Source organism: Malus domestica, chromosome 02 (assembly GCF_042453785.1).
Source record: "Malus domestica chromosome 02, GDT2T_hap1".
Lineage (NCBI taxonomy): Eukaryota > Viridiplantae > Streptophyta > Magnoliopsida > Rosales > Rosaceae > Malus > Malus domestica.
The window spans coordinates 29255791-29269270 of NC_091662.1; the positions used below are offsets into that span (position 1 = coordinate 29255791).

At 35.8% G+C, this 13480-nt stretch overlaps 1 protein-coding gene and 1 long non-coding RNA gene across 5 annotated transcripts; one reads left to right on the forward strand and one right to left on the reverse strand.

The window, feature by feature from the left end:
- Positions 1–6086: 6086 nt before the first annotated feature.
- On the reverse strand, positions 6087–13074 carry LOC103408212 (uncharacterized). Of its 4 annotated transcripts, XM_029093854.2 has the most exons (9): positions 12798–12990; positions 12600–12648; positions 11187–12420; positions 10014–10132; positions 8411–9037; positions 8010–8322; positions 6824–6989; positions 6583–6685; positions 6087–6472 (listed from the first exon to the last, which is right to left on the reverse strand). In XM_029093854.2, exons 3-9 carry the CDS (start codon positions 12342–12344, stop codon positions 6355–6357), a joined length of 2604 nt encoding a protein of 867 aa, XP_028949687.1. In that variant the 5' UTR covers positions 12345–12420; positions 12600–12648; positions 12798–12990; the 3' UTR covers positions 6087–6354. The 4 variants fall into 4 exon arrangements, with proteins under 4 accessions (XP_028949687.1, XP_070673856.1, XP_070673857.1 ...); XM_070817755.1 differs by having other exon boundaries at positions 12600–13064; XM_070817756.1 differs by having other exon boundaries at positions 11187–12648; positions 12798–13040.
- On the forward strand, positions 6741–10640 carry LOC139193931 (uncharacterized). The gene is made up of 2 exons (XR_011578471.1): positions 6741–7120; positions 10484–10640. It is a non-coding gene; the product is annotated as an uncharacterized lncRNA (long non-coding RNA).
- Positions 13075–13480: the final 406 nt, after the last annotated feature.

Genomic DNA, 13480 nt, shown 5'->3' on the forward strand with positions numbered 1-13480 from the left:
GAGATCATTGATAATTGCCACGAGAATAATTGCCTCGATTGTTGCCTGAATAGTTATTACGAGAAAAATTCCCTCGATTGAACGCTCTATTGGTGTTATAATTGCGATTGTTGTTACGACCTCGATTAGAGTTATGCCTGAATGAATTTTGCAGAGGTTGCTGTTGAACAGAGAATGCCTGTGGATGAGTGGGAAGAAGAGGTTTCTAAGATTGCACAGAAAATGACTGAAATGACTCAGTGGTGATGGATGGCATATGTTGCTTTCTACGAGTCATAGAGAGCCCATTTGTAAGTAATAGACCATGAAGTTCATCCAGGGAAGTAGATGACATACGAAGCATAATCGAGTCAATGAATGACTCAAACTCCTTAGGTAATCCATGAAAAATTGCTGCAATTAGATCACAATTAGGAACTGCAGCACCAACAACTGCAAGAGAATCAGAAATTTCCTTAATTTGTTGCAAATATTCCGAGATTGATTGAGAGCCTTTTTGAACAGTTTGAAGGCGATATCATAATTGATGAATGTGAGCATCAGATACTCCCCCAAATTTGTGCTTAAGTTTGATCTAAAGATCGTGCGATGATGAAACACCAACAGTGAAGGGAATAATGTCTTCAAAGAGTGTAGAATTCAACCAAATGAGAAGGTTTTGATCCTTTTCATACCACAGTTTGAAGGCAGGGTTGATAGAACGATCAGGCAAGAGCGGTGGCGGACATGATTAAGTGCCATCAATGATGCCTATGAGCTTGTACCGACGGAGAATCAGCATAAACAAGGCACGCCATGGAAGATAGTTCGACCGTTTTAGTTTGATCAGGACCAAACTACTGATATTTTGAATCGTCAGAAAGGTAAATGAATTCGAGGCCGAAGAAATTCCAGAAATTCCAGAGGAATTAGGGTTTGGCAATGGCGGTTCAATCGAAGAAGACGAATCTGAGGGCGATGGCATGACTGAGAGAGATCAAATCAGAACGCAAATTATAGAGAGAAGATACAAAGCTGGAGAGAAATCAATGAACATTCATCGATTGATCAGTGGAAGAAGATCGATCACCGTGAGGCAAAGTGGCGTGATACCATATAGAAGCTAATATCTTCCTGAGTAAAAAAATAACTAGAGAGAGAAGAAGAAATGTGGAGAGAGATTGGAATTTGATAAAATGATCTTCATTACTTGATAAAGTTATTACACATAAGAGTATATATAGCCCTTGGCTTTGTACAACAATACCCTTAGCTATCTATGACTAATTACAATCTATACCACTATTCATCTCAGCTAAACACTTTATTGTTATAACAAACTAATCACTTTTGATACTGAGGCATTTGCCTCAATATAGGTAAGTTTCCTTCAAGGGAACAATGTGTTAGATAGCCACTAACCCTAAGTACCAAAAAACATTAAACTAATGCCCACTTGTATGACTAGCAAATTCTACCAAGCCACTACACGTTGGTACCAAATTACCAAAATGCCACTACACGTTTGACATAAGAGCATTTCCAATGAAGAAGTCAAAAAATAAATTTCAAATGTTAATTTGATTGCTGATGTGGCAATGCTAGATTTTCTTTTCCTCCAACTCATATGTTTTTTTATTAAAATAAATTTTCAAGATGTATAATCGGTGTAGTAATGGAACGCACACAAAAAATTAATTAAATAATTACTTGACAACACCTTTTTCATATGTCAAATTTGGCTGCAAAAGACTCGTATGTCAATGCACGTAGGATTGACATATCGGTTGGAGTTTCTTTTTACTTTCAAATTTGATTGCGTCATTTCACTTAGGATTTGACATATCCTTTAGAGATGGTCTAACTTGTTTGTTATACATTCGACCTACGTTCTATTTGCGTTCACGCATTCATATCGATGAGCACTATTAAAAAAAACACAAGAAAAGAGACAAAATATGAAATGAGCTCAGATGTCCACGTAGGATTTTCACTTAGCCTGTATAAGGCATTTCCATAATTTCACAACTTCGGAAAATAAAATACAAAAAAATTAGGGACGAGTTGTAGCATCATAAGTAGAGTTTTATAAAGTGAGCTTTTATGAAAAGGGTTTGAGCTAAGTTTAGCTAAGTTTATTTTAACAAAAAATCATGCTATAACTTTATTTAATGAAAAAGAATTAAATTTTAATAAAAAAAAACTCTTAAATTTTAATAAAAAGGGCAAAAGAACTTAAATTTTAATGAAAATGACACAATTTTAATATAAAAAAATTATTTATGAAATTGAACACTATTTATGAAATTGAACACTATCTATGAAGTTGAACAATACTACACTATTTATTGGTCTAGTTTCATAAATGGTGCCTAATTCTTGGTCATGTTTCATAAGTAATGCCTAGTTATTAGGTCCAGTTTAGTGTATAGTAATTACTACAGTTTCATAAATAATGTCTCTTTCTTGGTCCGGTTTCATAAATAGTGCCTAGTTATTGATCCACTTTCATAAATAGTGTCTAGTTCTTAGTCATGTTTCATAAATAGTGTCTAGTTATTGGTCTAGTTTCATAAATAGTGTATAGTCCAATTTCATAAATAATTTCCACCTATTGGCTTAGTTTTAGAATAGTGCCTAATTCTTGGTTTCGTTTCATAAATATTGTCTACTTACTGGTCCAATTTCATAAATATTATCCACTTATTTGTCTAATTTAATAAAAAAATGTCTACTTATTAGTCAAGTTTTATAAATAGTGTCTAATTCTTGGTTCAATTTCATGAGGTTTGAAACTTAAACCATTTTTGGTCCTGTAAAAGCATCCATTGCACCGAAAACAATGAATCCAGAAGTAATCCTTTAGATCAAACCTTGAGAAGATTATGTTCTCAGTAATTATATTTAAAAAACTGTTTTCAATTATATCCAATGCGCGCCCAACGCAAGTTGTGTTTTTTATGTTTATTTTTTACTTTTTTGTCCTTATCATTAAATAAGGTTAGTAAATGATTTTTTTATTCAAATGCAAAAATTTGACGAGATGAGTCTACCGTCCAAAAATCGTGTTTTTAAAGCCATCACTAAGAACATTGCTTTAGTTAGTTTCTGTTTCCCCAAACAGAGAGTATCCATATATCAATCATTTGCATTACATATTGCTTTCTTTATGCCGAAAGGAATCAAAATCTAAGGAAAAAGGTAGAGTAAAGGAAAAGAAAATCAAACAGAAATGACAAGTTGGAAAAGAGACTCGTGGAAAAGATATAGAAAAGGGCTTCTCTTAAGACCAACCATATTGTGCTTCAAGTGTTTGTTCTTTTTTAATATTCTTAGGGTAGAACTTTAATGAAAAGTTTGTTACTGTTTATTTTAATGAAAAACTATATTTTTACACTAAAATGTCAATCTTGGTACTATTCACTTTACTCTTTATTTTGTCCTTATCGTTAAAACTCAAAGTTTTCAAGCCTATTTCATTATTATTATTTTTTTATAATGAAAGGTTAAGAAGGAATCTTGCTTCTTGGGAATTGAGGTAGACTTTATACTTCATCATGTTATTTCATGGATGGAAAATTACACTATGTTTGAATGAAGGAAATAAACATAAAATTTAGACAAAAGTTAGAATTTATAAATTGAAATGCATCAATTCCCTTGTTTGGGTTAACAAATACAGAAATTTAGAATTTCTGCATGGAAAAAAAAACTTAGAATTTAGGACCTCCAATTCCCAAGTTTAAATTCCATATAAATAGGTGTCATTTCCCAATTTCTATGATTGAGAGTTTAAAAAATAACAAATTATGTATTCAATTCTATTATTCTTTAAGATTAACCAAACAAGAAAATTTACAAATTTTAGAAAATAAAATCATGTCATTTCAATTGCCGTCATTTTAAAATTCTTTAATAATCTTTTTTTTTTCATCTAAACATAGGAAAAAGAATTTCCTAGGATTTGTAATTGTCTACCTAGTAAGTTGCATAAAACTATATATTACGGTTCAATGTCTCACTTCAATCAACTTCCCAAGGTTTATATTTTTAAGTTTTTTTTTTTTGTCAAACGATAAATTTTGTTAGATTAGATATAAGATTGGTCATTGGCAGAATTCGAACCCACGCTATCATGTAAGTGCAACTCCTTCCCAAGATTTATACTTTTAAGTTTGGAGGTTATCAATGTTTCTTAAGTAATTTAAAAGAGCTATCATCTAATTATGAAATTATATTATTTAAGTTCGTTAGTATTTTGTTTTTAATTTGATTCTCTTCTTTTTATTTACATGATGCAAAGTTGACGTCCACATCAGCAAAAATGTGGACCTTTGATTTTTTTCACATCACTAATAAGTGACTCTTTTAGAAAGCATTTAAAGTTTTATTTTTGAACTCATAAGCACTTCTAACTTTTTCTATCACACATAATTTGAAAGCGCTTTTATTTTTTTGAATTGCACTTTTAAATCAGGTCCATATTGTCGACACACTTTGAGAGGTTTTTATTAATTGTAGCTTTACCTTTTATAATAAAAATATTTTGATGAAATCATCGGTGAAATGGTATAGCAAAAAAAAGGGTAATTGGTCATATAAGCTTAAGGTAATCTTATTCCAAATTTTTATGTAGTGTTTAGAAAATATTAAAAAACAAATATTGAGTGTGTTGACATTTGTCTTTAACTCTTTATATATGACTAGAGCAACTTGTCTTTAACAAGGCTGAAACTGGCCAAGCGAGTTTATGTAACAGAAACCCAGGACATTTGCGGTGGAGTTGTTTGGTGAACAGTTTCATTATGTTTGGTTTGGATAATGAGGTAGCCTCAAAGCAAAAACGAGTTACTCTGAACAGTTGGGTTCCTTAATTATCTCGATTTCTCTGCAAATTAACTAGAAGATAAAATAATCCTCGAGTGAGAAATATTAAAGAGACTTTTTTAAAATAGAATTCTTTATGAACTATTCATCATCTTATGTTTTTTACACAATGTTTTACGATATTGGCACGCAAATTATGTTAAAAACATAAGGAGACAGAGAGTGCATGAAGAGTCTCACTTCTGAAATAATCTCCTTAGCATTTGGACTTTCAAGTTATAGAGTTTTATTACAATTATTTATATTTATGCGTGTAGGATCAAGATTTAAAATGATGAGCCAACGATCTTTTATTAATAGTGGTGCTCTTTAGTCTCCACACACCCATATTTACTTCCTACACATCTTTGTTAATTTTCGTCATTTAATTTTCTTCAATTTATTCCATCGAACGGTTAGAAATTATGAAGGAAATGTGGGAGATAAAAAATGCGTGTGAGTAACACACCTCTTTATTAATTACACCGATATTAATTTTAATCCCAAACTTACATCTTCTCATCTGCACAACATGACAAATGTTTTGGTTTTGGCATCAATATCATTAGAAATAGGGGTGTGCTATCCACACACCCCAAATTACTTCTCACACACCCTTGTTAATTTCTATCCGTTGATCTTCTTCAATTCATCCGATCCGACGGCCGAAATTTAGAAGGGTGTATGAGAAGTAAAATGGGGTGTGTGGATATCACACCCCTAGAAATATTCTATAAATACTCATGTTATACAATATAATCCAAGGAAACATCGAAAGAGAAGGGAAATGGCAAAAAGGATTTATGCTAGATTCACGAGCTCTTTCATTTTTCATAGAAAAATGTCAAGGATACATTTCCAGAAGCAGATTTTTAGAATTGCACAAGGGAGAAATAATACTTACACGAATATCATCAATCCCAAAGCTTCGGTACAAAGATAACAAGATGTCATTCTGCCCTTTTTTTTTATACTATTGTTAAGAAATAAATCTGTCCATCGTGACACAAGCAAATGTTATTTATGTTCCCATTACAGCAAGTAATTCTGTTAAAAACCACACTAAATACACTAATTACACATTATCTTGCGTTTACCAACTCCGTTTTGTTCTCTCATCTGCCCTACTTTCTCCGCCCTACTATAATGTAAAAATTTGTACCAATTTACTAATCACAGTTACGCTTGCCTATGATAGCTACAGCTGAGAACCAAGGGGGAAACAAAACGAAAAGAAAAAATTCGGAAAAGATTTTATTTACATAAGAATGATGAATCAAGAGTGCCATCTGTTAATCTAATTATACAATGAATTCGAATTTCCATATATAATCAGAAAAACATCGGCAACTACTAAAACACTCCACAGAAAAAAGGACCACAGAAGCTTCCCATTCATCTTCATCCTATGGAACAACCACTGTCTCCCCCCTCTTTCCACCATTCCGGTCATTCTATTCAGTTTTTATTTATTTATTTTTTCTTTTCTTTCCTATTAAATAGTTAAATTTACAGTATGGAGTATGCTCGAATCACCTCAACAATCGGTGCCCGACAAAGTGGGCACTTCCCTCCGCCACGAATCAACTCGTTCGCACATTTTGAACAAGTGCACATGTGCCCGCATCTGCACCCAAACGAAAAAAAGGGGGGAAAGGGATACAAAGAACAATTTATTACAAAGTGATAGCCATCAACACCATCAAAACAAATGTATCATGGTCATAAGCAATATACCTGTACAAGAGAGAATCGATTTGACTATCACAACACACACAACAGGTCCCTTTTCTCACATGACCCCATTTGGACCCATCCTCTGATGTCTCAGCGCCCAAACCTGCAAAGCAATAGCATCTTTCATTTGAATAACCCGAAGATTAAAATGTAGCTTCAATGAAAGCAGATGCCACATTCATACAAATTCTCGGAAGAAACTTGTTTCCTTGTCATTTAAAATATTGAAACTGAGACCAACCTTTTTCACCAGATGAACGATTCAAAGCTGCAGAGACTTCCTGTCTGACAGATCGTTGCAACTCCAATTGCATATCCATGCAGGCCTCCAACATCCTCTGCATGTGACTCATGCCTTGCTGAAGTCTTGCCATGTCTGCTCTGAGATCATTAATCATCTCCCATTCCTGCTCCATGTCAGAATCCACGTTCAGAGAAAGCACAAGAGAGAAAGGAAACAAACTAGACACAGGAAAGAAAATCCAGTCCAACTCCATTTCGCATCAATCATCAACTAAACTGGCGCAATACATCACAGGTAGTTTTGTTATGGTATGATGTCTTAGGAATGAAATACTCCCTTAAAAATTTGTAAAATTTATAACAATTTCCAAATATTATGTAAAATATTAAAAATTCTAAACATGGCAATCACTACAACACATGGTGTTACGAGAAAAAGTGATGGAATAACATAAATTACAAACAGAATTATAAATGGAATAAAATGAAAAAGTGAAAAAAAGAAATCACGTCATTTAATCCTAGAGGTGATATCTTACTAAGGTCCCAATTACTCAATGACCAACAAAATGAATGACAAAAAGAAATAGGGATTCTATTTCAAAATAAATATAGTCTTCTTCTACATACTATGAATTCTAGACATTTAAATATAAATAAAAATCTAGTGAGTTTAAAATTGTATATTATACGTATAATAATAGTATTAGTATAATAGATATTGGATACTAATATATTAACTGACAATAAAATTCAATACAAATAAAAATATATATTAAATAGTAAATGTTATTGTTTATTGTATATACTATAATGGAAAATGCTTGGGAGGCCACACATTTATACCATGTTTGTGTACCATCTATTGTGGCAAGTCAAATAATGGATTTATCTAATTGGATGTTGATTGTACGCATCACTTGCCACACGAGATGGTACATCAACGTGGTACAAATATGTGGTCTTCCTAGCATTACTCCTTTGTAAATAATATATTATATCTTTTATATCTTTATAAATAATATATTATATTAATTAACCGGGTATAAAACTTTAAAAGCCAGTGACACAGAATATAGAGCTGGCTATTATGCACGGTATTAGTAAGCCACACCTAAAATTTTGAGAAAAAATGATCAGAAAGCCTGAACAAGCTGCATTAAGAGAAAGAAAAGATGGCTCACAATTTCTGAACGATGCATGCTATGACGAGACCAGCCTGTGTGATGTAAGTCCTGATGCCATAATGGCTGTGGTGGGGGCACTGGTGGAGATGGTAGAACAAGTGAAGGTCTGTTGATGGCATCATGTTGATCTTCATTCTGCTCATCCCGCTGTTGCTCCTGATCATGCTCTGGTGAAGCTGGAGTTGGTGTTGGCAAGTTTCTATGCAATTCCCAATCAATGGGAGCATGACTTCGCCTTTCAACATATGACTGAATCAGTTGGTCCAGACTTTCACGGAACCCACTGCGAAGAAGATTAGAGACACTTCTCCTACAACATAGAAATCATAACCATTATAAAAAGAACCAAATAATAAGTCTATGTTGTACATGTAATCAATCTACAAGTGATCAAATACCTGCTCAGAAGTTCCCTGAGTTCCATGCTGTACACATTATCATCATCTGGCGGATGAAATCTATTGAATCTTCTAATTGGAACGGAGCGGCGATTTCTCACTGGACCAGAAGGCCCTGCGGCCCAATTTCCAACAGCCTCCCGAGTACCATTCTCATGCCAAATTCTCCGGGCTTCTTGTCGATGATCTGCTTCTCCATCAACGTTTCTCGTTGTTTCCTCAGGCCAATTATCGACTGAATTTCCTTGCCAATTTTCAGCCGTATCTTCGGAATTACCATCTCTCCATTCATTCAATTGACCAAAGGTTGGCTGCTGCCAGTTTCGTGTGTCATTTTCGGCCACTGGTTCCTGCCAATTCCCTCCTTGATTAGTAGTTTCTTGCCAATCTAGAAGCTCATCAGTAGTGTTGCTCTCCAAGCTACCCGTTTGATCTGGCAACTGATTGATGTCAGTTGCCTGACTGCCAGGCTGCAATTGATCATTATTTTCCTGTTGGACATCCTGTGAAGCACTTGTTTGAGTATACTCGCTTCTAAAATCATTAATATTACCATTAGTTGTAGAATCAGTTTGGCTGCCAACTTGACCACGAACAATATTTTCTAACGTGGAGCGGAACCCTTCCCTAACAAGGAAAAAAACTTGTCATTATGCTAACAACTGACATTCACAACTCTTGTTCGTCTTTCAACACAAAATTATCATTCATTTAATGGAATCCAACAATAATCAAAAGATATAATTGGAGCATTAAAACCCAAACAATAAAGTAAACCAAAGTAAAACCAAGAATAAGAAAACGCAAACCAAAAGAGTATCTCATATTTATTCTGTATTTTATTATTATCCAGGAAGAAATATTGTAAAGCAATCCCAAGTATTACAGCATAGCCACTAGTATTAATCTGTAATACTGATGCACATTTATTCAGCTATAAGACTTTATCTGCTCTATTTGAAACCAGGAGAAAAACGCATGCTTAAAGTAATGGTTGATCTGGCAATGCCATCTAGAAATCTTATGTTTCTCCCCCAGCCCCACAAGCCCATCACTAGTTATGTTTCTTCACAGCATAGTAGACTTAAAAAAGAAAATCTCCCACAAGCCCACCAACAACTCTCAGAGTCAATACTTTCAGAATTAGTTTATAAGCATCACACTCATGAGTTTAATATATTGAACTCATGAGTTCAATATATTGGTATCACACACAAATTTTTCGGCCCACTATAGAAGTGTGAGTCCTATATGAGTTCAATATATTGGTATCACGTTCACTTTCTCCGGCCTACTGTGGAAGGCCTCACAAAAGAATTCTCTAACCTCAACCAATTATTCATATAATGATGTAAATTGACTCAACAACAAAACTAGAGAGAAATGACAGAGATGATAAATGTGTTCCTTCAAGACAACATAAAGTATGCTATGTTCCCTTATATTTTTCTCATTAAATAGATAGCTTTTAAAAAATCAGAGAACTACTAAAAGTTTGAACAAAAGAATAAACGAAAAAAAAATACCAATGTTAACAAAAAAGGAAGTGATGAAAAAATTTAGGCATCTTAAGACGTATGGCATGACTAAAAACATCACATACCTTAAACCAGAAACTGTGTGTCTCTGCCTCAACTGAACTAATTCACCAGCAGCCATGGAAGGCGGTCTTTCTTCTTCAACAGGTCTTTCATTTCGCAGGAATCTACCTCTGAGTAATGACTGAAAATGTTTAATTGTATTAGTAGCCAAATCATGCCCACATTTGCAGGAAACTTAATCTCTACTGTGTCATAAAACAGAAATTTTTGGGTAGCTGTGCCGGAAAGAAATACGCAATTCCATTATGTTGGGATACCATCAATGCAACTTGTAGCACGTACATCTATGTTATAGGCGATGGCAATGAGACCAGGCATAAATAGGAAATGCCTTAAAAAATGCATGAATAAAAGGGGGAAAAGATAGGGGATGACTGATAGCTATTCTTCCTATATTAACAATACATCATCGTCATGCACCTTGTAGCAATCTAATTATTGATAAACGGTTGTGTTAAAATGTATTCTGCAGGGTGTAGATTCTAATCTGGGAGCAAGCTAAGTGAATACAATGGTATCTCTGCAACCCGATATAGCAACCCAAAACGATACACTTAGGAATATGCCCATATCTCCCACTGAGACAGAAGCAAGGTATATGAGAGAAATAAGAAAACGCGTTCCATACCAAACCATCAGTTCTGTGCCTCTAGCTCATCCTTATCCACTGATACAAGGAGATACAAATAAAAAAGGTCGTAAAAGGTCATACCCAGTGCACAAGGCTCCCGCTTTACGCAGGGTCTGGGAGAGGTGAATGTCAGCTAGCCTTACCCCCATTTATGGAGAGGCTGCTCCCAAGTCTCGAACCCGAGACCTACCGCTCATGGGCGAAGGCACTTGCCATCGCACCAAGTGCGACCTCTTACAAGGAGATACAAATAGGACCAGAAAAATTCATTCATAATAGAAAATGGGATCATAAACATAAAATGCGGACACAATCAGCTACTCATATGACAACAATTGTACCCAGCTATTTGATCTTCTAAATAATCCAGACAATTACTGAGCACAAACTTTTAAGTATTCTACAAAATCCTGTAAGACTACAATCATAGAAATCACATTCATTGATAAAGCCAATTTTTAAATATCAACCACACCACTGGAGAAAATTGATTTATGTTAAAAAAGAAAAGACATGAATAAATAATCTTCATGAGACAACTGACCTGAATGCGGTTACGATGAGCAAAATCAGAGACTGCCCGATGCTCCACCAAACACTCGAGCTCCCTTTGTCGTTCCCTCTCAATCCTTACAAGCAAATCAATTAGAGCTTGTCTTCCACGCAATCTCCGCATGTCCCTGCGAATGTGGTCTGCTTGGCCTTCTTCATGGTCAGTAACCGTCCCATCATGAGCTCGATCAATTTGAGCACCGCCACTGGCAACTTGATCATCCCTGTGGCCCCCACGAGCTCCTCTTTGCTGACTTGCCATTTGTACCCACTCACGTACAATTCTCACCCTTTCACGCTCTGTCTCACCAAGCCACTCTGATCTGGGACTAGTGTTTCTCTGAGCAACATTGGACGAATGATCACTAATCCCAGTTTCCATCCATCCCCGTACAATCTGCCTCACTCTCTCCCTCTCGACTTCGCCAAGATCAGGAGATTGCTCTCTACTAGAAACGTCATTAGCACCATGTTCACGTTGTGAACCTATTTGATCATGTGACCAAGTTCCAAACTCATTCTCACTCTCACTTGCATCCGCCAAACTACCCTGATTCTCAGTCCCCCGACTTTCAGACATATTTGTGGTGGACTCATTAGTATTAGCCTCAACACTCCTCCTATGCCTCAACCTTTCCCTCACTCTTTCACGCGCTCTATCCAACACATGCTCATCCTCTAACTCCCTCCACATTTGCAATATTGCAGATGCCTGAGTGCTTGGCCTCTCCACAGCCCCCTGCCGCCTTGAGGTAGGAGACTGCGACTCCCTCAAGAATGAGGAGTCAAGCATTGAAACCGTGTGCAGCCCTGCAAGTGCCATCAACTCTGATTCACGATTCCTCCTCTCAATCGTTGTTATCATCTCCTGTGCCTGCCGCGCAGCCCAACGGCTCAAAATCCGCGAGTGGTGGCACCGCGCAGCAGATGACTCTGCTAAATCATCGCCCTCCAAATCCAACCTGCGTCTCCTCCGCACAAGCTGCTCACCCTCGTCATCTTCATCATCAGGATTACGAGGAGAACTACATGATGTAAATGACATACATTCATCCAAGTGCCCCCGCATGAATTCCTCAAATCCACGCTCAAAATCGGCACAGGCATCAGCGGATTCTGGTTTCTGTTGTAACGGCTCAAAATCCGTCATCACTAACCTATCAAATCCCACACTAGGGCATCCAAGCACCAACCTTTACCCGCTCTGTTCAATTCCCGCCACTCCCCTAAACATTAACACTCCATTTCCAGCCCCAAAAGTCAAAACTAACATATTAAATTAATCAAAAAACAAAAGTTGCAGCTTAACCAACATTCATAATCTACGGCAATCCAGAATCAATCCCCCAAATTGATTCCAAAAATGGAAAAAAAATACGCAATCAAAGAAACAGTGAGCACTAACCTAATTCAAAATCGAAATTCATCCATTCTTAGGTCGCAAACGCACACCCCTAACAACAAAATTGCACATACCCAATTGAGAATTGGATGATTCCAGGGAGATGAAAACACGAAAATTGGAGGCAAAATAGATCGGCCTATAAGCATTCGCGGAAATGTCGGAATTATGATTGGTTCGACGAAGAAGAGGATGACGTACCTCTGAAGCTTCAATCTTTTGGTTTCCTAACCTCACTGGGTGTATGTTAGAGAGAGATAGGGGGAGATGGAGAGAGAAAGAGAGAGTTTCGTCTGGAACGAAACCCTAAGCTTCAGCCAAATGTGAGTGAACGAGAGAATTGTTGAAGACGCAGAGTAAAAAAACGAAGAAGAGAGAGATCAGAGAAGGGAATGATTTCAGAATTTATAAATTAACATTTCAGGAGAAGCGAGAGAGAGAGAGAGGAGCGGAGAGATATTTGGTGATGCCACGTACTTCTTTGTTTTTCATTTAAATACTGATTTTCTTTTTTCTGTAGGTCAGCAGTATTTTCCACGTCACGTCAGAAATTACAAAATAACTATTTTTTTTTTCAATAATTGAGGCTCATTTTTTCTTAAAGAGGTGAAATAATATCCAAAACTGTTAAGAAAAAGAAGAATAATATCCAAGACCAAGCTACATAAGGAAATAAATAAAAAAATGAGAGCATGATTGTAACTGCATAAATATTTTACCAAGCAAGTCATATTTGTGCAGTTTAAGTTGATATGTCATAGCTACTTGTATTATAGTTTAGTAGTATTCTTCTTTATTTGTAAGTAGAACGTCATAGGTTAAAACCTCGTATTTAACGAATTCAATATCAAATTAATATAGCGAAGCCCACTTCTTTTGTAGCA

Excerpts from the sequence above, each read along its gene's own strand:
- LOC103408212 (XM_070817754.1), bottom strand. The coding sequence starts at position 12,344 with ATGACGGATTTTGAGCCGTTACAACAGAAACCAGAATCCGCTGATGCC. Across the intron at positions 9,038-10,013 it reads CACACAGTTTCTGGTTTAAG|GGAAGGGTTCCGCTCCACGT; the intron begins GTATGTGATGTT and ends TTTCCTTGTTAG. Across the intron at positions 8,323-8,410 it reads CTCAGGGAACTTCTGAGCAG|GAGAAGTGTCTCTAATCTTC; the intron begins GTATTTGATCAC and ends TCTATGTTGTAG.